The sequence below is a fragment of the Haliotis rufescens genome, unplaced genomic scaffold, assembly GCF_023055435.1.
Source record: "Haliotis rufescens isolate VD_foot unplaced genomic scaffold, xgHalRufe1.0.p SCAF_53, whole genome shotgun sequence".
In the NCBI taxonomy this organism is placed as follows: Eukaryota; Metazoa; Mollusca; class Gastropoda; order Lepetellida; family Haliotidae; genus Haliotis; species Haliotis rufescens.
This window is the reverse complement of record NW_025964257.1, coordinates 2,934,983-2,962,354: the sequence shown is the minus strand read 5'-3', so window position 1 is coordinate 2,962,354 and position 27,372 is coordinate 2,934,983. Positions and strand designations below refer to the sequence as shown.

At 39.2% G+C, this 27,372-nt stretch overlaps 1 protein-coding gene and 1 long non-coding RNA gene across 5 annotated transcripts; both read right to left on the bottom strand.

The window, feature by feature from the left end:
• Window positions 1-1,286: 1,286 nt before the first annotated feature.
• LOC124126218 (protein turtle homolog B-like) lies at window positions 1,287-23,116 on the bottom strand. Of its 3 annotated transcripts, XM_048385058.1 has the most exons (11): window positions 21,920-23,114; window positions 15,919-15,986; window positions 15,491-15,560; window positions 14,950-15,288; window positions 11,299-11,580; window positions 8,621-8,878; window positions 5,631-5,909; window positions 3,957-4,253; window positions 2,625-3,483; window positions 2,205-2,369; window positions 1,287-1,663 (listed from the first exon to the last, which is right to left on the bottom strand). In XM_048385058.1, the coding sequence occupies exons 1-9, from the start codon at window positions 21,924-21,926 to the stop codon at window positions 3,290-3,292; spliced, it is 1,794 nt and encodes a 597-aa protein (XP_048241015.1). In that variant the 5' UTR covers window positions 21,927-23,114; the 3' UTR covers window positions 1,287-1,663; window positions 2,205-2,369; window positions 2,625-3,289. The 3 variants fall into 3 exon arrangements, with proteins under 3 accessions (XP_048241015.1, XP_048241014.1, XP_048241013.1); XM_048385057.1 differs by having other exon boundaries at window positions 2,205-3,483; XM_048385056.1 differs by lacking the exons at window positions 1,287-1,663; window positions 2,205-2,369; window positions 2,625-3,483 and having other exon boundaries at window positions 3,513-4,253; window positions 21,920-23,116.
• A 1,243-nt stretch (window positions 23,117-24,359) lies between these two features.
• Window positions 24,360-27,028, bottom strand: LOC124119601. Of its 2 annotated transcripts, XR_006858674.2 has the most exons (3): window positions 25,770-27,028; window positions 25,373-25,579; window positions 24,360-24,523 (listed from the first exon to the last, which is right to left on the bottom strand). It is a non-coding gene; the product is annotated as an uncharacterized LOC124119601 (long non-coding RNA). The 2 variants fall into 2 exon arrangements; XR_007218549.1 differs by lacking the exon at window positions 25,770-27,028 and having other exon boundaries at window positions 25,373-25,763.
• Between the last annotated feature and the right edge of the window lie 344 nt (window positions 27,029-27,372).

The following is a 27,372-nucleotide window of genomic DNA, read 5'->3' as shown; positions in this document are numbered from 1 at the left end:
GATCCGTTAATCGCCTTTTACGAGAAACATAGTCGCCTTTTACGGCAAATATGAGTTGTTGAAGACCTATTCTACCCCGGATCTTCACGGGTCTTTTGGTGAATTAGTCTATGTTAAAGTCTCAGCCTAACTGTCTCGAAAGCAAATTTAACACTGTCTGATATTTGATTGTGTCTTATTTCTAAATGATGTTTAAAATAAACATGGACTGTATGTACTTGATATAGCCCAACACCAGTTGCCAATAGTAATAGTAATAGATACTTAGTTCCGTCATTAGGATCCGCTGGTAACAGAATTGTCCCTTAAAGTGCATGTGGGTTTCACCAAACTAGGAAGCTGAACTGTCACATTTCACTAAACAGACATACACACATATGATATTATTGCAATAGTGATCAAAGTGGAGTGGAACTCTCATTTAGATATTGCACCACCTGTCATATGTATCATGTCAGTGCATTGTGTAGACTCTAAGTGTGAGGTGTACACAGATAGGGTGGGAACAGGGAAATATGAGGTGCATACAGATTTACAAAGCATTACACTACTAGAGTATAGAGTATATTGAGTGCACGTCAATAACAGTAGTACAGCGGGTACGTCTCTGCCATATATAATGTTGCTTATCTCCTCTTGTAGGTTGTGAATGTAAAAAGAATTATCTGCAACTTCGTGATGCAGACACCGAGTATTTTAAATTATGCTTGGCAGGTTGATCGATTTTTCTCGACATAAGTGCATGTGTTTACACCTGTTTCACATATAGAGGCTTACAGCAAGTCATACACTTCTGTGGCGGTAGATATCAATTAGTACACACTTCCTGGTTGACAAGTTTTTACGCGTTCTATTATTCGGTCTTTCTTCGATTGCTCACGTAGCCAAACATGTTTTTGAAGAAAGATGAATGTAACTATATATATGCGATAGTAGTGAATGAGTGACTGTACACAGCGAGGTCTCGTGTCACACGTCGCCAACAATCCCTCAGTTAGGTATGTTCTCCCTGACCCACTGCATGCACCGCCAGTCAGAGACTGTCGTTGGTGTTTACGTTGAAGCTGACATTCAGAGTGGTCGTGACATACAGTGTCGATGGACTAGTTAGAAGTTAACAGGGTTTCATCATTGTGATCTAACCTCAACAATTCGACATCTAACCACTGACAACAGATGATGCATATGCATTGTCATTATGGATCTGGTATTCTCTGTTTTATTGTAGTTCGAACATTAACCTCTTTTGGGTGTGTTTCCTGAAAAGATATAATTATAACTCTAGGTTTAGTAAATTCTGTTTTAATGGCTTCAACGATACAAAAACTAATACAAGCATGTGTTTGCATCAAACTGAATAGACACTTTATTGGCAAGAATGACGAACGGTGGACATAATGTAAGCAATCACTTCATCTAGTTTTTCCTTTTACTCTGAGTACAACTGTTTTGGTAGAGGGAAGCTCGACTTTATAAATATTTTTTTCCCTTTTCTAAAATATATCCTACCTCTTCCTTACACATTAATCAGGAAAATGTAATACCATGGGTTAATGGATAAATTATAATTAATTTTCGGTATTCTCATACATCTTCAACTGTGAGTGATGTTGTTTGTGTGACTACCAAATATTCAGTATCGACTGCTGGGCTTGGTTGCCATCTGAAATGAAACAAAGTTGCAACCAAATGAGTATGCAACTAGAAGATGCGATTATCAAACACACCCAGAACTTAATAACTGGTTTACATACTTAAGGGTTTATATCCCATGATACCATATCTTCAAATATATAATTCCAGTTGTGTTTCTGTATCAAAACACATTTATACATAAAGCCGGGGTCATGGGAACATATATTCAGGGATAATGACGCCACGTGTATTGTTGTTAACATGATCTGGATCCTGGCACGCCAAAGGGACATAATCAAATTAATTGCGGCGATGTATACAACTGGTCCATTGTCAGGGGTCATTTCCAAATCGAGATATACAGAACTTGAAATCAGGAAATAGACACACAATATCAATGAATAATTAACAAATTATATTGACGCACACAATTTTAAGTTTCCAATCATAAATGGCAGAGCAATTGGTCAAATAAGGGGCAGTAGCAATTAGTAACAAAACGTATGATAAATGGCAATGCCCTCACGAATGTGCAGAATTTGTCACTAAATGTCTTTAAAAACACTCACGTGCGTCGTTCTTAAATCTGGAAACAGTAATGGTAGCTGGCAGGAAGTTGGAGTTCTCAGAAAGGTAGCCCGTCTGAACAAGCGCAACAGACGCAGGGGTGGTTGTAGAAGACCTCGAATCGCCCGCGTCTCACTCTTTTATAGGCAGAGCCGGCCTTCTGGAAACTGTCATATCACGAAGCCAATCGAACGACATAGTATGTTCTGTTTCTTTACTGCTACAATTTAGTGATCATATGGTTTACGGTTTTTGTAACACTTTATTTTAGCGCACTTTATCAAATAAAAATCACATTGTCTTTACGAATTAATGAATTACTCAGTACATTTTAAGCATAGGTTCACCCTGATATTTCACAGCTGATTGGTAGATACAGATATAAAGTTGTTTCTGGGTAACAGCATCATAAGAATTCCTACTGTGAGTACAAGCAAGCTTCCGAGTGCCTGTTGCAGTCCATGCTATTATTCCAGTCCATGCAGTTCCACTGTCTGGGGAATCGGCAGCATCTGAACGGATATAAACACATGTTTAAAAACAAGTAGCCACATGGCGATTCCTGTTCGTACTTATGCAATTTCACTTTCCTATAGTACTAATATTGTTCACGCCTGAATGAATTTATTTGTAATGAAAATGTATCAGTATTGATATGACAAAATCCACATGTTTATGAATTCATTATGGCAGTGTGGCTCGTGTCAAGAGGGATCATTTTCATCTGATATCTAGACGTCAGTCTTTCATGTTTTGTCATTCTTCAGTGAAACTGTTTTGTTGCTTTTGTTTAGCTATACACGGGGAAAAAGGATATTCTACCCCCCTTAAACGTTCCCATACGAAACGTAAATATGAAATGGAATAAGAAACAACTTGGTTTTAGTATCACAGATCAATATCCATAGTGTTTCTCTTCTATGTTGCAAGTAGACACATATAGATAATAACAAAACTAGTAATTTCAAAAGCGAGATAATTAGGTTGCCTTGATCCTACTTTAGTCACAAGTATACCTAGCAGCCTATATGACCAACATGACCATAGGCTGTATTTGTGGTATAGTTGCTGTGGTATAATTTGGTGATTATATTCTCGGGGCAAACATATCACTTCCACAACCATAACCCTGTCTGTATTCGGTATGTTGTGCAGTTCTTAAAGTAAACTGGACACGCTCAACCAGGAATGTCTGCAAGTGTTCTCCATGTCCAAGGTTGCCATGATCAACATTATGTTCGCATTGTCGAGAGTGGTAAACCGATGGTGTCTCAGCAGAACCTAGCAATCAAATGTACATCAATCAGATTAAACCATATGCTCGACATCATGAAAAGAAATATAGAAATAACATACATTCAAATAAAATCAAGCAAATATGTAATCAAGCAATGAATGCAACGAACTACTCAATTAAGTTAGAAAGCAACACAGTAGCTAATCAACCAACCAACCATTGAACAATAAAGAAGGAAACAAAATGAGGACTGAATGATTAATGTATGAGAATGAGTCAATGTATCTGAAAAACTTAAACAAAGAAACTACAACTATTTCATCTAAAAACATAATGATTCTGATTGGTGTATACTTACGATTACAAGTGAAATCTGTTATTTTCATTGGTAAAATGAATATCATCAAACATATGAGTAGTATGCTAATACCTATGAAACAAAATAACAAGACAAATTGCAAATATGTAAGTATTGACTTACTAAAATGCTGAGCTGTGAAAATTATCTCGCACTCACCTTCAGACACGATCCTGACTGTATAAAACAGTCCCCTGCCCACGCCATTGTCCACTGTTAACTGACAGTCCCCGAAGTCCTGCTGTTGGAGGTTAGTAAGGTGTAGTCTGGCAGTGGCTGAGATGTCTGAGACAGGGCTGGAGGAACCAGTGAGGTCCTGGCTGATGCTGGTGGTTCTACTCCAGATGAATGTAGGACGGGGGTAGGCCAGGACTGACACAGTCACATTCACGTTACCACCAAGTATAGCGCCATACTTGAGTTGGTGGGGCACTGTCTCATCAAGTCGGGGAGAACCTGATAAAATGAAACGAATTGTAAATATAAATATAAATGTGCGTGAGCTCAGTTGGCTAAATCATAATTTTCAAAACCTTAACACGCAGCAGTCCCACTGAATGAGCCCCATCTGTGTCTTTTACAAATGTAGAACATCCACGATCTGATATATCTGAGTTCGGTCATGCATGACAGGGGAAAAAGAAGTATGTCATGGTGGCCAACATCAAGTATAAGGAATTTACATTAACTATTTATGTTCCTATTAAAAGAAGGAAAAGGTTGTATTTAATTGCTACACAAAATAACATTTCCAGGGACTATTGCACCTGTTTGCAGGTTACCAGGTTTGTGTCATCTCCGAAACGGAGAACCTGCAACCTGAGGTAGATACGTTTACAAAATGTAACATTTGTGATATATATCCTATTAATCTATTTTCTATTTCTCTGTGAAATGTGGGAATAAGACATTAGGCAAGAAGTAAATGTAGTCATCCCCATTGGCACGAATTGTTCTCCCCTTCTTGGTGATCGGTTTCTTTTTGCATTTGAATCGGACTTTCTGCTCATTTTGAAAAGTTAAAAGTACGGCCAAGTATTTTAACTTAAACTTCATATTTATCAGAATCTTACATTGTTGAATAACGGTCAAATAGCCTGTTCACTGCCACTGATTTACCCACCTGGACTTGAAATACAAAACACCAGTGACACCGACTCATCTGTTTCATTCTTAGATATATGCATCAAGTTTCTGAGTGAAAAAAACATCTCCAATAGACTGCATAACAAGACGAATTAGTTCAACTTTCCCTTTATGTCGAGCGCAGAGAACGTCACACGACTCTTGCTCAAAAGTTGTTTGATCAGGGTCACAACTTTTAGGGCCTCAGTAAAGTTTTAAAAATAGTTTTATGGTAGACACATTTCCAAATTTGTGTCACAAGTGACCAGAATGAATTTGGATGCAATTCACTCATTTTTCCTTGTACCATACGTTCACGTGTCTTGTTGCGGTTTTTTTACACGTTCATGTTACCACCCACTCTAGAGGCGTACTTGAGTTGCTTGGCAACTGGCCCATCTATTCGAGAGGCACCTGGTTAAATGTAAACAACATATGTAATGACTCTGGAACAAATAATATCCGTTGAGGGCAAAATATTATGAAGACCAAATTTATCGATAATGTAGAATTATTCATCAGGACACTTTCGTTGATTTTTCAGCCGGGCAGTATCAACATAAGAGACATGATAACACAAATATACAAGCATACCGTAGGCCGGCCATTTACTCAAGGGTGTTATTATCATATACACAGTTGTGACATAAACCATCAATGGAAATCATCACAACACTACCAGCCGAAAATAATATCCAAACAGATTACATTTGACCAGCATCTCCAATCCTTGGCTGACAGGTGCCCCGATGTTGTTACTGGCAGTACAGGAGTAGTTCCCTCTTTGTCTACAGTCTGTTGACTCGAGTCTGTATTCTGATGTCAGGGAGTTATCTGCCCTTGTCAACTCCTCAGTTCCATTCAGTATCCTGATGACTGACCTTGGATTACTATCAACCTGGCATCTCAAGGTCACTGGATCCGACTCGTTAACAGTCACTGAACCACCGAGAGAGTTGGCAGTAAACATACTCACTGTGGCAGGATCTGAAATTATTACAGTGTGAAAATATATGGTTCGCTTTACAATTATGAAGTTAATGCACAACCAAGTATTTTTTACTTTACACTATGTTAAATGATTGTGATGTGTAGACTATATACTGACACAGAAAATCAATACTGACTGTAACACTGTCACCAGTGTAGACTATATACTTACACTGAACATCAACACTGACTGTAACACTGTCACCAGCGTAACTTACACTGAACATCAACCCTGACTGTAACACTGGCACCAGTGTAGACTATATACTTACACTGAACATCAACACTGACTGTAACACTGTCACCAGTGTAGACTATATACTTACACTGAACATCAACACTGACTGTAACACTGTCACCGGTGTAGACTACATACTTACACTGATCATCAACACTGACTGTAACACTGTCATCAGTGTAGACTATATACTTATTTAAAACATCAACACTGACTGTAACACTGTCACCAGTGTAGACTATATACTTACACTGAACATCAACACTGACTGTAACACTGTCACCGGTGTAGACTATATACTTACACTGAACATCAACACTGACTGTAACACTGTCACCAGTGTAGACTATATACTTACACTGAACATCAACACTGACTGTTACACTGTCACCAGTGTAGACTATATACTTACACTGAACATCAACACTGACTGTAACACTGTCACCAGTGTAGACTATATACTTACACCTGAACATCAACACCGACTGTAACACTGTCACCAGTGTAGACTATATACTTACACTGAACATCAACACTGACTGTAACACTGTCACCAGTGTAGACTATATACTTACACCTGAACATCAACACTGACTGTAACACTGTCATCAGTGTAGACTATATACTTACACTGAACATCAACACTGACTGTAACACTGTCACCGGTGTAGACTATATACTTACACTGAACATCAACACTGACTGTAACACTGTCACCAGTGTAGACTATATACTTACACTGAACATCAACACTGACTGTAACACTGCCACCAGTGTAGACTATATACTTACACTGAACATCAACACTGACTGTAACACTGTCACCGGTGTAGACTATATACTTACACCTGAACATCAACACTGACTGTAACACTGTCACCAATGTAGACTATATACTTACACTGAACATCAACACTGACTGTAACACTGTCACCAGTGTAGACTATATACTTACACTGAACATAGACACCGACTGTAACACTGTCACCAGTGTAGACTATATACTTACACTGAACATCAACACTGACTGTAACACTGTCACCAGTGTAGACTATATACTTACACTGAACATCAACACTGACTGTAACACTGTCACCAGTGTAGACTATATACTTACACTGAACATCAACACTGACTGTAACACTGTCACCAGTGTAGACTATATACTTACACCTGAACATCAACACTGACTGTAACACTGTCACCAGTGTAGACTATATACTTACACTGAACATCAACACTGACTGTAACACTGTCACCAGTGTAGACTATATACGTACACTGAACATCAACACTGACTGTAACACTGTCACCAGTGTAGACTATATACTTACACTGAACATAGACACCGACTGTAACACTGTCACCAGTGTAGACTATATACTTACACTGAACATCAACACTGACTGTAACACTGTCACCAGTGTAGACTATATACTTACACTGAACATCAACACTGACTGTAACACTGTCACCAGTGTAGACTATATACTTACACTGAACATCAACACTGACTGTAACACTGTCACCAGTGTAGACTATATACTTACACCTGAACATCAACACTGACTGTAACACTGTCACCAGTGTAGACTATATACTTACACTGAACATCAACACTGACTGTAACACTGTCACCGGTGTAGACTATATACTTACACTGAACATCAACACTGACTGTAACACTGTCACCAGTGTAGACTATATACTTACACTGAACATCAACACTGACTGTAACACTGCCACCAGTGTAGACTATATACTTACACTGAACATCAACACTGACTGTAACACTGTCACCAGTGTAGACTATATACTTACACCTGAACATCAACACTGACTGTAACACTGTCACCAATGTAGACTATATACTTACACTGAACATCAACACTGACTGTAACACTGTCACCAGTGTAGACTGTATAATTACACTGAACATCAACACTGACTGTAACACTGCCACCAGTGTAGACTATATACTTACACTGAACATCAACACTGACTGTAACACTGTCATCAGTGTAGACTATATACTTATTTAAAACATCAACACTGATTGTAACACTCTCACCAGTGTAGATTATATACTTACACTGGACATCAACACTGACTGTAACACTGTCACCAGTGTAGACTATATACTTACACTGAACATCAACACTGACTGTAACACTGTCACCGGTGTAGACTATATACTTACACTGAACATCAACACTGACTGTAACACTGTCACCAGTGTAGACTATATACTTACACTGAACATCAACACTGACTGTAACACTGTCACCAGTGTAGACTATATACTTACACTGAACATCAACACTGACTGTAACACTGTCACCAGTGTAGACTATATACTTACACTGAACATCAACACTGACTGTAACACTGTCACCAGTGTAGACTATATACTTACACTGAACATCAACACTGACTGTAACACTGTCATTAGTGTAGACTATATACTTACACTGAACATCAACACTGACTGTAACACTGACACTACTCCCGTGTGTATTAGAAGGCTGACATATGTAGGAGCCTGTCTTAGATCTGTCAGCTTGTCCCTGGAGTGTGGCTCCACTGCTGACAGTTGTTCCATAGTGTAACCACCTGTAGGTACATCCGGGTCTACAGAGGGCGTAGCACGTGATTAATGGAAGAGCCTGGTGTTCTGGCACAGTGTAGGAGGAGGTGGAGGGGGTCAGGGAGATCTGGTAGGGCCCGTCTGGAATACATGCCACTGTGACACTGATACCGTGATACAATATATAATTATACCTCTAACAACACACACGAGGAAAACAATGATGAGTTGATGATATTCAGAAAACGCACTTTGAAAACTGTATGACAACACATTATGTTTTTAATAGGAGCATGTACATAAACGAGCGATTGTTTAAACGATCCACGGTTTGGTGTGGCTATCGAAATATAATTGCTCAGCATGATAAATACATACACTGTTCATCATTTGTTCATGGTTATGACGTTTTGTGTCTGTTCACGACGACAGGCTGTGAGACAAAATTAAACAGTATGGGGAAACTTGACAGCGGTCTGCTTCTGTAAATATTTGCAAAAAATCTAATTATCTAATTAAACACACGTGGTGCTGGCAAATGGTCAATCCCCCTGCTATTTTCCTTACGAGTGTGTTTCAAAACGAATCCATCGCGCAGCATCGAGTTTGAAAGTGGTATCTAACGTGGAAGAGTTTTGCGACATATTTATAACTTAAACTTTGTAAATTCTGAGTTAAAAGAAAACGTCCCTGGTATAAGGGTGCCGTGTGAATATATATGCAACCTTCGTAGCTGATGATTCGATAATGGGCTCTCGAAGTGCAACCTGGAAATATATAGTTCGAAGCTTTCTCCGAGATCGATTGTAAGAAATGATAAGATCCCGATTCTGTAATAACGTTAATAATATCATTAACATTAACATCACCAAGTGAGATACATTGGCAGTCAACGGGAAAATGTAGCCTCATTGTATCAAACTCGGTTATGTGTATGCGAGAGGAGGGCCGGAGACACGATCGACGCGTCAGTTAGTCACGTTTGTCATGTTGCCCATGCGATTTTACACAAGTCAGCAGGTAGTTTATGAGGTGAGGTGAAATGTTGTTTGCGTCGTGTCCAGGACTATAACAGTTATAAAACGACGTGCATGCACGTGTGTCTGTGTGTGTCTGGCTGATTGTACTTGTCCGGACTAATGCCGAGTGTGTTGTGCTGGTCAACTGAGATGGAGCACTCAGACACAGTATACTGGCCCTGAGCCGACCAGTCCTTGTTGAATGCCGAGCGCCTGGCAGGGTACTGTTTTTTAATGTATTTTTGTGTGACGCGACCGGGAACCGAACCCACAGTCTTCCGATCTCCGGCGGACGTTTTGTCCACTGGACCACAGAAGCGATATTTTTAGCAATGGAATTGATTGTAATTATTGTTTGGCATCACAAAAAAACGGTGCACTAAGACAGGGGATTGCATCGGTTGACATTTCTAGCTGTCCATTTTGTCCTTAGGGGCTACTCTTATTTGCAAAATGAAGTTGAAAGAAGTAAGTATGATGAATGTTGTGTTGATGGTTCGATATAACGTATTTTTTATTAGTGATGCTCTGAAGCGTTATGCTGCAACAACAATACTTGTAATACTGCAATAACAAGTACATGCAATAGATCACAGGCGACTGAAACATCCAACCGACAAATTCAAATATATATGTAAACAATGCAGCGAATTTTGAGATGAATGCACTGAATGCCTTGTTTCGTGAATGTTAATAGTTCCTTTCTTGAGTAGGTTATGGTCTGAATGTAGAGTAAACATTGTGTACGCTATCCCAACGATCAGCCGATGACTACAAATAGCCCGGACATGGTGTTTTAATACCACGAGCAATACAACTATTTGTTTATTTAAACGGTAATATCTCCGAAGGGTATATAATTAGTATATATAACTTAACATTGAACAAAATGTTACTTTATAAATATCTTCATAATAGCCTAACCCAAGGTACGACACATCAGGGGAAACATCTAGCCTGTGTAGGTGAGGGGAGTCATGTCTTGTTGGCTATAACATTTCATAAAAGTGAGTCTGTACACTCTTTCGAGGTATATACTACATATATTCATATATCTATTTATTTGGGAGCCCTTCGATATAAACAAACTAGTGAAATAACTCATCGCATTCAACTATTTATTTCAACAATTCAGTGAGTGATGAGAGTAAAGTGTTTAGTGTGGACGACTGTTTGAGTTAGTAGTAGATCAGAGTAAGAGTAGCAGAAGTGTACAGTTTCACAGTGTTACCGACGCCTCCATTCGAATAAACCGCTGATGACAAGGAGTAGACCAATCATGAATTTGTAACAGTGGGTGAGTAACAAATTAATTTAGTAGATCCCTTAACTACCAACGGCATGCGAACAGCCAGACAATATATCAATAGCTAATGTCACTGACCCTCCCTATCCGTTTCGTCGATGAAAGTAGTTCTAAATGTAGTTATTTGTATTTTATTATTGTATGTTTTGTAACTGTTCATATTGACAATTGATGATTGAACCTTACCGAAATCAGTAGTGTGAGACATTTATAAGTAACGTGTTTACAGTACTTACACTGAGGCTCCATGTTGTACCCCTGGCTCCAATCTGACTCCGGACCCTGACTTTCTCTGGCTCTACATCTGTAGCTGTGACTGTCCCGGAAACTCACTGTGAAGATGTAGGGGGAACCAGGGGAGGTAACTGTGATGTCAGTGTTGTCACGCTGCCAGGTGTAGGTCAAGGTCAGACCATAGTCAGCTGGGACAGAGGTAGAGGTGGAGCTACAGGTCAAGGTCACTTGCTGGTTGTAGACAGGAGTTGTGGACACTGGACGGCCAGGAGTGGTTGGCTTGCCTTTCAAAAGACTTCATGTGTAAAATTAGGAGCTTGTACATGTATGCAGCTTAATATCTCTCTCTCTCTCTCTCTCTCTCTCTCTCTCTCTCTCTCTCTCTCTCTCTCTCTCTCTCTATATATATATATATATATATATATATATGTTTATATATATATATATATATATATCTATATATCTATATATATAAATATATATATATATATAATGAACCGCAATGAAGTCTTATCATCCACTCTTAAAGATAAGCATTCGTGAGAAGGTTGCGTCTTTTACACATTTAACCATCTCATGAATCTAACAGAACTAGTGTGACGTCAACGACGATGGCTACATGCTCAACATTGATGTTGACCAACGTTATGACTAACTCATATGGTTATATACTTTCAAGAACAAAATAACGAGTCTTTAGAACGAATTATCATTGATTGACAAGATTACAATTCCTCGACTTCATCAGACACGATGTTGAGTTGGATCAAATCAGCAGATAAGATACAATAACGATCTTTAATGTGCCTTGAAAACCTTTTCTGTTGTGTGTTCAAATGTTGTGCCATGAGGGTTGAAATTGTGATCCTCATCAAGTACTGAGGTAACATGACATTAACCCAACAAAAGTTTAGATAATGTCTTTGAATTAATAAATAATATTCTTGCTCAACTGGACACATGTAACATAAAGTTTTATACAGTTTTAATCAGCTGTCTATCCTACCAGTACAAATAAATCAGTTTTAACTTCTTTTATTCATTTTCTGCATATGTACGTGCAACAAACATCAAGAAATCTGTATTTGAAGAAGTTAAACATCATTAGGACAGATTAGATTTTCCCAATCAGCATGTAAAGTCTTAATTTATGTAATCATTCAAAGGCAGTGTTTCAGTAATGTCTTATCAATACATCGTGCCCTTGTTTGCAGGCATGAACAGAATTATACTTGGCATGCGTTACAGCTATAGTTCGAGGAAGTGAAGCTAGTGAATGTCATTATTTGTAATGGATGTCTAGTTATGCCTGCATAATCGACTCTGCTTTATGCAGCTATTTCTATTGGATATGGAAAGGGTTTTGTCGCTTTATTTACTCAATTTATGACTCAAAATACAGGATCAACAAACTACTGTGTAATGAGATGCGAAATACAGTCTTAAAGTGACAATAGGTCCATAAATAGAAGAAAAAATTACTATAAAAATGTGTATATGTAAACCTTATACGAATATTCGTAGTGCGCGCACTTGTATTTCCTGTGATTCAGTAGATTTTTAAAGCCCGTGTTTAGAATTAATGCATAAGCTCAACATTCAACTGTCAATTGGTTACAGATATTCAACAGTTAGAACAGTGGAGTGACGTCATAGATGTATTTTAATTTGGGCTCCAAACCACCGTAGCGACTATATGCACTAGACAACTTTCCCGAATTCACGTCAACTCTTCTTTTATGAAAAAAATACCAAGTACAAACACAAAGAGGCACATTACGACCATGAACTCTTACCAATGTAAGCATTTACCCAAAGCGAGTCCACAATAAGCAGGGTCTACAATTTCGGTTTAAAGTGTATTGGATCTTAAGGGAACAAAGTTCTGCAGACATTTATTTGTTATGGTGTTTTGCTTATAGCTATGCCTAAGAATTGAACATGGTCCATGTAGAAGGACCCCAACTGCTGAATATGGCCGGAGTAGAATATCATAGAGTCACCCATTATGTACCTTCTACATCATCCGACCAGATACCGCCCGTTCATACAAATATATATTTCGTAATGGATAAAATACTGGTGGTTGATATAACTACGATCATTGAATACCTCCATAACTGATATTTTGAATTAATTTAAAGAAATGCGACGTGAATTGATTCCTAATTTTACACTGAACAAGTTAACATAATCAAATGAAAACTGTACGGTTCACTATAATTAATCATAAGTTGATATTGTCATTGTACATGCTGCCTCTAACAATATAGATACGAGGTTGTGATGAGGTAATGACAATGTTGCAAAAGGACACACGTGTATTCTTTAGTTTCATAAGGAAACACATTCATATACATTATTCAGTTACTATAATGATTGCTTGCTCTGAATACACTCGGGTTTTGAAAATCAATCCGTAAAATAGATTCGATATTACCACTCATGATATCACAACATACATTTTCCTTGAGAACGTGACCATGCACTAAATGCATAGGTAACCAAGTGACTGCTGGCGTTCGGCTCAGTACTCTCAAGAATGTTGTTTGTTTATTTACCTATCCGTTTGCTGTTTACCCCTGTCATCAATATATAAACAGTCTGTAATTAATTCGAGTCAGGATGCACTTCTCTGTCAGAATCGTGTCATCTAAGCGAGTTAGACTTTGTCAGCAGCACATGTGTCGTTTAGATTTCTCAAGAGTGGTAACAGTTCAGAAAATGTCCTCCCACATTTATAGTGTTCACTCACTCATGACAATCACTTGGTTACCGTTAATGGGTAAGCCTGTGGATGAGATCGGGTGGGTGGTTTTTGTTTGGGTTTAACGACTTGTGACCATTTCTCTTTTTTGGGGTGAACGATGCGTTTTCAACCAGATTATATTTTGCTGTTTCAAGTGATCCGTTTCAAAATATCATTACGTTTGTAAATATCCTCCTGACATTAGCATCACATGTGTTTTACCAGTGTTGCCTTGCATGCAGGCGACATTCATCTACATTACAATCGTTTGTTACCTGCGACATCTAATATTATTTGAGTGAGTGTTGTTTTATTCCGCTTTGGGCACATATCACGGCGGGGGATACCTGAATGGGCTTCACACATTGCACCCATGTGGGTTATCGAAACCGGACTTCAAGTGGGGGTTTTAACCATAAGGCTACCCCACTGTGCCCAATAGTAGAGACAAGGAATACAGGTATTGTCACAGAATAACAACTCTTACATTTTAAAAACCAAGTTGTCTATTTCATAATCAGGACACGCTCTGACAACAGTCAAGTGATGAAAGGTTGCTTTTGTTTTCAAACTATCCTCGTGGTTGTATTTTTATTTAAAGGAGAATCATGAAACACATTTTTGTGCAACCTAGTATGTATCATAAGTAGGTTCTCATTAGCTGACATGAATTGAACAGTGTAGAACAAAGCACCAATGGAGGATATACTGTTACCCCCGTGTGACAGCCGTCCTTATAACTGAGAGATTCTATACCTAATTCATACACACGGACGGTTATGTTTACATTACATTCTTATTTAAGACACACGTTTATTTTTTATTTGAATATGTATATGCAATATAAAGAGGACTAAACTATGTGTACGAAACGTCAACAAATCAAAACTAAGTAGCCACTCACCCAGGACAACAAGCTTCTGTCCACAGTTCTGTATCACAGCACTAGCCTGTCCATTCCCACACGTGTATGTCCCTGCATCAGATGTCTGGATGTTGCTGAGGCTGAAGGTGACATTCCTGGCTGCTCTGTTCCCCTGGTACACCAGTCTGTCTCTGTAGTCGGGGAGTGGGTTGAACGTCCCGTCACTAAACACTATAAACACTGCAGCACCAGCAGGACTGACAGTGTAGAAACTGACACCTGTCCCCAGACCTCCCTGTGGAATGTCCCAGCTGAACCTTGCTGTGTCAGACACTGGAGACAACACTGGAGTGGCACTGGGGGCACCTGACACAACACCTGCAGGAAGAAGATATGTGGATATGTAGCATATAGCATGAGGTTTGAACGTACAATACGCCAAGTCGTCATGTTCTGTGTGACATGTTGTTATGATTAAACAAGAATATATTCCTTTTATCTCAAATATGCCGGGTAATATTATGATATAAATAAGTAAAATATACTGTCATAACACATGTGGGTGACACTAAATTGTTACCTGCAATCACATATAATATAATTGTAGCAGCTATTTTCATCATGCTTGTTGTCTGGTACCTTGGTGAGACCTGAAATAATATATCAGTCATTTGGATGCTGATTGATACATTTGGTATCAAAGAGATATGCATGTGAGAGAAAGATCACATTACTGTCTTATCAGCTGTCTGATATCGACTATGTAGTGATGAAAGTATGTGTGTGATAATGTCCTTTATGTGTTAGACGGTGTGACAGTAAACACGCATTTCACACTGAACGCTGATGGATGATTTAGATGAATATTAGCGTATTAACTTCATAAACTTAAACACGATAGAATAATTTGTGATCATATTGTCAACTGTACTTAAACCAACATTAATTAAAAGTGTGATATACGCTCACATGACAAATGTTTCATTTCACATACATATATGAACACACCATGGGAATCTTGACTCCGAAGCCACGATCATTGGATCCTGGCATGCCAAAGAAAGGCGGTCCCATGACTGAAGGAAAGACAACCATCCTGATAATATGAACATACATACTGGTACAAGGCATCAGTAAGAGGATAATTTTGAATATCATCAAAACTATCTGCTTTCCGACGTTAAATGAAACAATAGGAATTCTGTCGCCTTAAAGAAATAAAGTAACTATTTACAAAATTTCCACTTAGGGGAGATTTGTCCTGTACATGCTGTAAACATCAACAACTGGAAACTGTAAGTCTGATGTCACTGTCCATCTGTATGTCCTGCGTTCCCATCGCACTCGCGCATATTTCCATACTGGTGTGAACGGATTAGAAGTTTAGTATTACGGACAAAGGGGAAAGACTCTGCATTGCCTTTAGACGACCTAGACAATCCTGTACCTGTAAAGCTTTGTGTTTTAATTAACCCTCCACGTACAGATAGCTGACACACTGGTAACATTTATACACAAATAGAGGCCAGGTCAAAGTACACGAGTCTATAGAGATATTGCAGGTTACTCCCAGATACGTTATGCCATGTATGTTCGACATGGTGCTACAAATATACATAAACAAATAAGGTGTCATGTGATGAGGTTAGAAATGAATACTTTACACATACCTGATGAGGCCTCAGTTTGTCAGACATACATCGTTGCTACAGTCGTCGTGTGTGACCGGGTAGCTCAACACGGAAGTAATATAAAAGGTCGTGTTTACATGCTTATCAGTCGCTTTAAACTAGTTCAGTAGTGGCTAAATATAGCGGTGTCAATCTCTGGCATATGAATGCAGGTTTATTGAGAGTTTTAGAGTGAGTGAGTAACAGTTTGTTTAACGCCGTGTTAGACACAGTATTTGTATTACATAATGGCATGTCAACTTTGATGTTTATTTCTTCGGTGAATCCCACGTGCTGACAAACCAAAAAACATAAACACAGATATCGATTCTGACCCACGATCGTTGTGTTCTGTCACGCCTATGTACGCCTCTATATATAGTGAGTGGTGACTTGCACCCTCATCTGTCTAGATACTCAGTGGCGATGTATGGTAAATGTGTATGACATGCCGTCGTTTAGTAATACAAACACAGTTCCGATTGAGTACAGCTCAGTTATTGCGTCAATATAGAAGTTCAGTATACTTCTATTTAATCACAGAAAAAATAGAAAAGTTTATGAAAATAGAAATAACCTTTAATGATCAGTAACGCAAACGGTTCGAGACTCGTAACATGCTCTGTCAAAGCAACATACAACATGGGAATCATATATATTTTACCAATAACTAATGAAATTATATATTATTGTCTATTTTCTTGTGTTGTTAAATATATTGGGTCTAAACATAGATAGGTACCGACATGTGTTCAAGCATTTGACAGCGTTATATTCGCATTAATGTGTTCAATGGCAGCAACGAACAATATTGTTGATTTTTTAAACACCCTTCGACAGTGACTAGTTGTGCTATGTTGAGGCTTTGACAGAATGAACCATTCAGCCACTGTTTATTATTAACAGGAAAGTTTTACTGATGCAGTGTTAAGTCTGTTATCCATGTTAAACAAATCTGTATAATGATGGTTCTCTCTTGTTCTATTTGGGATATCCCTTTTTGATCCCACCAGTGCATTATTGCTATTTGAAGTATTATCATTATCTCTGTTCTCCTTCGTTGTATACGGATGAAACATTGCCGGGGCGACAATGAAATGTAATTCACTCACTCACTCCTACCCTTGCATGAAAACACAGTTCCCCGCATTGGTACAATGTGTGACGCCCATTTCCCTGTGTCCCCCACCGCGATATTGCTGAAATATTGCTAAAAGCGTAAAACCATGCTCACTAACAACAAGCAATTGTAGGTAGCCACAAAACCACAGTAAGGCACATCCACGTGTTATTCATTTAATATTGGTAGCATATCACAAAACATTAGTTGCACATGAAAATGAGTTGAACTCATCACGAACCATGGAACAGAGCAAAGCGTGCGTGACGATTCATCGTTACTAGGTGTATAACTTCTTTCAGGTGTGAACATGAACATGGAAGGGGTATGCCTGCATATACATTTTACCATTGGATTCATGGGCTAATAGGTGCAATGATTACCATCAATCATACTTTTACTAGCTCGCACCAAATTACTTTGACATTGTGGCAAATGTCAATTAATGATATATTTCAATTTCAGACAGTATTTTAATTTCACACGTAACGTTCTATTACATTATTATTAATTAAATAAATAAATGCAGTGAAGAGGGTTCACAGTCAGGCTGGTTAGGCTCATCATCAGCTCAGGACCCTTGCCCCCTCTACATGCAGCCCAGACAGCTCGGAAAAGCTGCCCATTCGAACCCACCCAGAACAGTTCGGAGAATGTGAAGACTCCACAACACTGCAGCCTTCTGCATTACCAACATGGTCAGAAGGGCTGTATTCCTGGAAGCAACCCCGGGTAGTCTCCTAATGCCAGTCAACAGATAGGGAGGTACCAAACCTCAGGCCCCGAGAACAGTGGGGAGTCGGACAACTTGGTACTTGGGATGCAAGTGTGACATTTCGAAAGCGAGGTCCGAAAATTTGTCATTTTTGTTCCTAAATCTTGTCAGTCTCATTAGTGTCAAAAGGGACAGAAAATGCATCGACATATATATGATTCCATTGGGATTATCCAAAGGGACAAGATCAGGTTATTTGGCCTGGATAGGTCTGAGGCTGTGTAGGGGCCTATTCCAAAGAATTTAATATTTATCATTTTCCATGACGCCCTCTACATATTCTTGGTTGTACCATGGATGAACCTCTGTGTCAAAACCACAAGCATGGCGAATACGAATAAAAGGATCGAGCCAAGCCACCAAGTCGCTTAAGGAACTGTTTCAATATGCCAATCATATGTGCAGCCGCTCACCTGAACACACGTGTAGCACCGCCAACAGGAAGGAACTCATTGACATGTAGTCTGACATGCTAATTGTATGTGCAGCCACTCACCTGAACACATCTGTAGCACCGCCAACAGCAAGGAACTCATTGCTATGTAGTCTGACATGCTAATCGAATGTGCAGTCGCTCACCTGAACACACGTGTAGCACCGCCAACAGCAAGGAACTCATTGACATGTAGTCTGACATGCTCATCGTATGTGCAGCCACTCTCCTGAACACACGTGTAGCACCGCCAACAGCAAGGAACTCATTGACATGTAGTCTGACATGCTCATCGTATGTGCAGCCACTCTCCTGAACACACGTGTAACACCGCCAACAGCAAGGAACTCATCGCCATGTAGTCTGACATGCTAATCGTATGTGCAGCCGCTCACCTGAACACACGTGTAGCACCGCCAACAGCAAGGAACTCATTGACATGTATTCTGACATGCTAATCGTATGTGCAGCCACTCTCCTGAACACACGTGTAGCAGCGCCAACAGCAAGGAACTCATTGCTATGTAGTCTGACATGCTAATCGTATGTGCAGCCACTCACCTGAACACACGTGTAGCACCGCCAACAGCAAGGAACTCATTGACATGTAGTCTGACATGCTAATTGTATGTGCAGCCACTCACCTGAACACACGTGTAGCACCGCCATAAGCAAGGATCTCATTGATATGTAGTCTGACATGCTAATTGTATGTGCAGCCACTCACCTGAACACACGTGTAGCACCGCCAACAGCAAGGAACTCATTGACATGTAGTCTGACATGCTAATTGTATGTGCAGCCACTCACCTGAACACACGTGTAGCACCGCCAACAGCAAGGAACTCATTGACATGTAGTCTGACATGCTAATCGTATGTGCAGCCACTCACCTGAACACACGTGCAGAACCGCCATAAGCAAGGATCTCATTGATATGTAGTCTGACATGCTAATTGTATGTGCAGCCACTCACCTGAACACACGTGTAGCACCGCCAACAGCAAGGAACTCATTGACATGTAGTCTGACATGCTAATTGTATGTGCAGCCACTCACCTGAACACACGTGTAGCACCGCCAACAGCAAGGAACTCATTGACATGTAGTCTGACATGCTAATCGTATGTGCAGCCACTCACCTGAACACACGTGCAGAACCGCCATAAGCAAGGAACTCATTGCTATGTAGTCTGACATGTTAATCGTATGTGCAGCCACTCACCTGAACACACGTATAGCACCGCCAACAGCAAGGAACTCATTGACATGTAGTCTGACATGCTAATTGTATGTGCAGCCACTCACCTGAACACACGTGTAGCACCGCCAACAGCAAGGAACTCATTGACATGTAGTCTGACATGCTAATTGTATGTGCAGCCACTCACCTGAACACACGTGTAGCACCGCCAACAGCAAGGAACTCATTGACATGTAGTCTGACATGCTAATCGTATGTGCAGCCACTCCCCTGAACACATGGATAGCACCACCAACAGCATTGACATGTAGTCTAAGATGATTCAGTTATAATTCAGGGGATGGTTGATAATCAAAAGCAACAAAAGTAATGAGTATATGTGATAAGTAAATGTAGTAAAGCGACAAAGTAACTATTAGTATGTAGATGCTGCTGTTCGTAACTAAATTGTATGAAACTATCTGTTACAGGAGAGGCAAATAATTCTGAGAAACTTGCGTTTGTATGTAATATACTCCTTTACTTTCCAGACGCAATATCATGTTAGTAGAAACTATAACATGTCTGTGTGAGTCGTCCTCATACGTTTGGAGGAGGAGACACACAAGAGTTTTATTATCCAACTTCAAAACAACCTTGGAGAAAATATGGTTTCTGTATTGAAACCTGTGTGTCCAATTTATGTGTCGATATGTACATTGTGTTAACAGTCATGCATGGTATCATGTCGACAATAACGTCTGCACTGTCAACACTATTGTCCGGGTTACGTTATCAGTGATGTATTGAGCGTGAAATCACGTGTTTGGATTGCTATGAACGTTCTAATCTTGAACCTTTTAGATAAAAATGACTGTTTCCAGCAAACCATAGTTTGTTTATGTTTACATGTCTCATACCAGATTTATTCAAGTGGTGTTTTACTGCATTCTCGGCTATAGTACTTCTCTATGACATAAATAGGAATTATTATTGTCTGACTGTTCAAAGCGGCGTTAAAATCCCTATTTATACGTTGTCGATGTATTCCTCATAGTACGGCTATTGGAGAATTTGTATTGGCAGCTCACATTGAAAGCTCCCGGTTACCTTCCTCACACCTTGGTACCTATTATTTAAATATCCTATGTATCTATAAGTTGGGTATATACAGCAGATACTGTACGCTGTACATTAACCTATCGGTGACCAACATAAAAGTGATACAAGATATACAGTGTATATCCTGCCTGCAGCTTCCAGCAGTATATCAACAGACAACAGTACATCAACAGACAACAGTATATCAACAGACAAGCTATGTATCTATGAGTTTCGTATATACAACAGATACTGTACAATGTACATAAACCTATCGGTGACCCGCATAACAGTGATATAAGATATACAGTGTATGTCCTGCCTGCAGTTTCCAGCAGTATATCAACAGACAAGCTATGTATCTATGAGTTTCGTATATACAACAGATACTGTACAATGTACATAATCCTATCGGTGACCCGCATAACAGTGATATAAGATATACAGTGTATATCCTGCCTGCAGTTTCCAGCAGTATATCAACAGACAACAGTATATCAACAGACAACAGTATATCAACAGACAACAGTATATCAACAAACAACAGTATATCAACAGACATCAGTATATCAACAGACAGCAGTATATCAACAGACAACAGTATATCAACAGACAGCAGTATATCAACAGACAGTAGTATATCAACAGACAGCAGTATATCAACAGACAAGCTGAGTAGTATATGCGTCTGAAGATTGTGACCCAGCGTTATAACAAAAACACGTACCTGACATGTCACTGGGGGACTGTGTGCTGTAGTGTTTGAATTGCACAAGTAGCCACTTGTTATATTACTTCCTCTTCGCAGTCGTAACGCGATCAACCACAACAACCGTCGGTAGATAGAAAAACATAAATTTGTTATCGTTACTGTGAGGATGTAATCGGACGCTGTGTAGTGTGTGTGTGTGTGTGTGTGTCTGTGTATGTGTGTCTCTGTGTGTGTGTGTTTGTGTGTGTATGTGCCAAGTCACGTTCAGCATACAGATATCTATTTCTGATCTTTTCTTTCTGCTATTTAATGTATTAATTGTAAATAATCATACATGTAACTATGGGAAAGGGCGTTCTAAGTTGTGCGCAATTCTTTCGAGATGAATAAAATATGTTTAACCTAAACCTACCACTTGTCGAAATGTCCTGTCCCCAGATTTGCCAGTATAGTGTCAATCAGCATTAGAGTTTCCTTCAGGTTTCACAAGCTGACACTATTATTAAAATACAGCCCCTAACCCTGTAATAACTAAATTTGTTAACGCCGGCCTTGGAACCAAACACATTATAACGTTTGACACGCTCGAGCTCACACAATAAAAATATTGTGTTCGTGTCCCTGATGGTGCTCCGTAGTTAACAGCTCGCCTAAACGCTCCAGTTCTGTTCAATGCATGCATATGTTCAGTGATGTTACTTAGTAGCCCATTTACCCTGAAGACTGACCGGGTGTGGCTGTGCAGAATAAAACACATGTCGTCAGACGCTAGGGTGTAACATTGACTGCAGCTGTTGAAGTATCAGATCAATGCAACACCTGGTGTTTAATACCAGCATGTCAATCAAATTAATCACTGTGAAAGTGAATGACATGACATTCTATTCAGTGCTTGATAAACTCTAGTTTATCATACTGTAGTTCAACGAGAGAAACTACATATAATGTATGGACTACAAATATACATATTGTCGTTTATTGTTCGTATGAAGTAGTTTACAATCAACGTAAGTCGCTCAGAAAGAGAACAGCATACTCATAGAGTGAGACCTGGGTACAATGTGCGAGTCACTGATTTGTATCATGTCCCCCGCCAGTATATACTCACTCACTGATATCAGTCTTCTAAAGTTTGTCAGTGAGATCATCAATAAGAACGGCTTAATAATGTGTCAGCTGCATGCTAATGCAGAACTACGGAGGATAGGCACAACCGCTAATGTCTACCTTGTGTTTCAATGTTTGCTGCAGTGTATGAAACAGTGAACATTTATCATCCTGTTTGGACTCAATGCCAACCACCAGTAGAGAGAATGACAGACTGTAAATGTTTTCATGAAGAGATATGGCTGTATGGGAGAGAGTGATTTAATGTCATATTCTCTGACATATATATCTGGAAATGTTATCGTGTGTCGGTTTTTGAATATTTTTTATCAATTGAGCAAATATGATAGCCCCATTGACCAGAAGAATAAGGAACATTAATCTGACACTCCGTGATATAACAGAAATACTGTTCAAAGCGGCGTTTCATCAAACTCGCCCATTCTACAGAAAGTTCTTTAACCAATGTTTATGTTGTCAGGGCCTTTCAAAAACAAGAAAATGTTAACAGGAACGAGTTGACTAATTAGGGAATATGTCTTACCTTTCACGAATATTTCTGAAACACACCAGGCCAATACAACATAAAAGTAGTTGAACATTCTGACTTTCGTTTGGATACGGCGGTCTGTAAATAATCGAGTCTAGACCAGACAATCCAGGGTTAGATATCATGAGCATCGGTCCACACAATCGGGATCCATGACATGCTTCAACCAAGTCAGGAGCCTGACCACCCGACCCCGTTAGTCACCTTTTACGACAAGCATAGTCGCCTTTTAAGGCAAATGTGGGTTGTTGAAGACCTATTCTACCCCGGATTTTCACGGGTCTTTTGGTGAAGTAATTTCTGTTAAAGTCTCAGCATAACTGTCTCGAAAGCAAGTTAAACACTGTCTGATATTTGATTTTGTTGTATTTCTAAATGATGTTTAAAATAAACATGGACTGTATGTACTTGATATAGCCCGACATCAGTTGCAAATATTTAAATTTTGCTAAAACAATGCGACATCTAACCACAATCTAGTAGACAAGAGACGATGAATATGCATTGTCATTATGGATCTAGTATTCCCTGTTTTATCGTAGTTCGAATATTAACCTCTTGTGGGTGATTTTGTGTTTCTGAAAGGTGTAATTATAACTCTAGGTTTAGTAAATTTTGTTTTATTGGCTTCAACGAAACAAAAACGAATACAATCATGTTTTAGCACCAAACTGAATAGACACTTTATTCGCAAGAATGACAGTGGACATAATGTAAGCAATCTGTTCATCTGATTTTCCTTTTAGTCTGAGTACAACTGTTTTGGTAGAGGGAAGCTCGACTTTATAATTATTTATCCCCTTTTTTAAAATATATCCTACCTCTTCTTTACACATTAATAAGGAAATGGAATACCATGGGCTAATGGCTAAATTATAATAAATTTTCAGTATTCTCATACATCTTCAACTGTGAGTGATGTTGTTTGTGTGACTACCCACTGTTCAGTATCGACTGCTGGGCTGAAATGAAACAAAGATGCAACCAAATGAGTATGCAACTAAAAGATGCGATTATCAAACACACCTAAAACTTAACAACTGGTTTACATACCTAAGGGTTTACATCCCATGATACCATATCTTCAAATATATAATTCCTGTTGTGTTTCTGTATTAAAACACATTTACACATAAAGTCGGAAATATGGGATCAGTCATCAAAATGATGAACATATATTTTGGGAAAATGACGTGTATTTTTGTTAACATGATCTGGATCTTGGCACGCCAAAAGGGACATAATCCAATTAGTTGGTTGGTTGGTTGATTTAACGCCGCACTCAGCAACATTCCAGCTATATGACGGCGGTCTGTAAAATAATCGAGTCAGACCAGACAATCCAGTGATTGACATCATGAGCATCGATCCACGCAATTGGGATCGATGACATGCATCAACCAAGTCAGCGAGCCTGACCACCCGATCCCGTTAGTCGCCTTTTACCACAAGCATAGTCGCCTTTTACGGCAAGCATGGGTTGCTGACGACCTACCCCGGAATCTTCACGGGCCCATAATCCAATTAATTGTGGCGATGTTTACAATTTGGCCATTGTAAGGGATAATTTCAAAATTAAACGGTTAACCAAGAAATCGGAATATACAGAACTTGGAATCAGTAAATAGACACAAAATATCAATGAATAATTAACAAATTATATTTACACACACAATTTTAAGTTTCCAGTCATAAATGGTAGTGCAATGGGTCAAATATGTGGCAATAGCAATAAGTAACAAGACCAATAATTAATGTCAATGCTCTCAGGAATGTCCAGAATTTGTCACTAAATGTCTTGAAAGACTTACGTGCCTCGTTCTTAAATCTGGAAACAGTGATGGAAGCTGGTAGGAAGTCGGAGTTTTCAGATAGGTAGCCCGCCCGGACAAGCGCTACAGACGCAGTCGTGGTCGTAGAAGACCTTGAATAGCCCGCATCTCACTCCAGAGCCATTCTTCTAGAAACTGTCATATGACGAAACCTCTCGAACGGCGGATTCTTCTGTTTGTCCACTGCTACAATGGAGTGATCAGATGTGTTACGGTATTTGTAGCACGTCATCAGTGCACTTAATCATACTGTCTTTATGAATTAATGAATTACTGAGTACATTCTAAGCATAGGTTTATCATTATATTTCACAGCTGCTTGGTAGATACAGATATGAATGCTTTTTCTGTATACTATTATCATACGAATCCCTACTGTGAGTAAAACTCAAGTCTCTGGGTGCCTGCGTCAGCCTGTGCTCTTATTCCAGTCCATGCAGCTCCACTGTCTGGGGAATCGGGAACATCTAAACGGATATAAAGACATGTTAAAAACAAGTAACCGCCTGAGGTCAATGTTCTTAAGTAATGATGCAATTTCATTTTCCAAAAGCACTACTATTGTTCACGCCTGAATGAATGTATTTGTAACGAAAATATATCACAAATATATATAACAAAATCTTGATGATCTACATGTTTATGAATTCATTATGGAAGTTTGGCTCATGTCACTTTACATGTTTTGTCATTCTTCATTGACACTGTTTTGTTGCCTTTATTTAGCCAGACAGGGGACAAAAGGGGATTTTAACCCTCATACGTAACTATACAAAACGCAAATATTGAATAGAATCTGAAACAACTTGGTTTTAGCACCACGTATTCATGTCGATAGTGTTCCTATTTTATTTTACAAGTGGACACATATAAATAATAAACTAGTGATTTCTGAAGCGGAAAAATTAGGGTTGTATAGATCCTACTATAGTCACAAGTATCGCAAGCAGCCCATGTGACCAACATTGCTATAGGCTGTATTTTTGGTATAGTTGCTGTTTCTGTGTAGTCATATTGGGTGATTATATCCTCGGGTCAAACCTATCACTTTCACAACCATCACCCTGCCAATGTCCTGTATGTAGTGTAGTCTGTTCATGTTCTTGGAGTAAACTGGACATGCTCAACCAGGAACGTCTGCATGTGTTCTCCATGTCCAAAGTTGCCATGATAAACATTGTGACGATGCTTCTCATTGCCGAGAGCGGTAAAGTGGTGGTGTCTCAGCAGAACCTAGCAGTCTAATTTACATCAATCAGATTAAAATATCAGCAGGACATCGTGATATGATGAATAGAAATAGGATACATACAAATAACAATAAGCAAATATGTAATCAAGCAAGCAATGCAACGAACTACTCAAATAAGTTAGAAAGCAGCACAGCAGCCAGTCAACCAACTAAGCAGCCATCCAACCATCCAAACAACCAACCGTCCAACCAAACGACAAAACATTGAATAATAAAGAAAGAAACAAAATGTGGACGGAACGATTTAAAAAAATAAGACAATGCAGAGAGGATCTCACACGGAGGAGTTTTTAACATTTGTCAACGACTGGTGATATCCTAGAATATACATACTTACTACTAATATGACATCTAAAAACATAATTATTCTTATTGGTGTACAGTTACGAGAAGATTATCTCACCTTCAGACACTATCCTGACTGTGTAAAACAGTCCCTTGCCTACGCCATTGTCCACAGTTAGCCGATAGTCCCCGAAGTCCTGCTGTTGGAGGTTAGTAAGATGTAGTCTGGCAGTGACTGAGATGTCTGAGACCGGGCTGGAGGAACCAGTGAGGTCCTGGCTGGTGCTGGTGGTTCTACTCCAGGTGAATTTAGGAAGGGGGTAGGCCAGGACTGACACAGACACATTCACGTTACCACCCAGTATAGCGGCATACTTAAGTTGGTGGGGCACTGTCTCATCAAGTCGGGGAGAACCTGACAAAATGAAACGAAATTGTAAAT

Coding starts and splice junctions, on each gene's coding strand:
- LOC124126218 (XM_048385056.1), bottom strand. Junction 15,289..15,490: donor TATATTATATGTGATTGCAG/GTAACAATTTAG, acceptor TTCTTCCTGCAG/GTGTTGTGTCAGGTGCCCCC. Junction 4,254..5,630: donor ATTGGAGATGCTGGTCAAAT/GTAATCTGTTTG, acceptor TCATTTTATCAG/GTTCTCCCCGACTTGATGAG.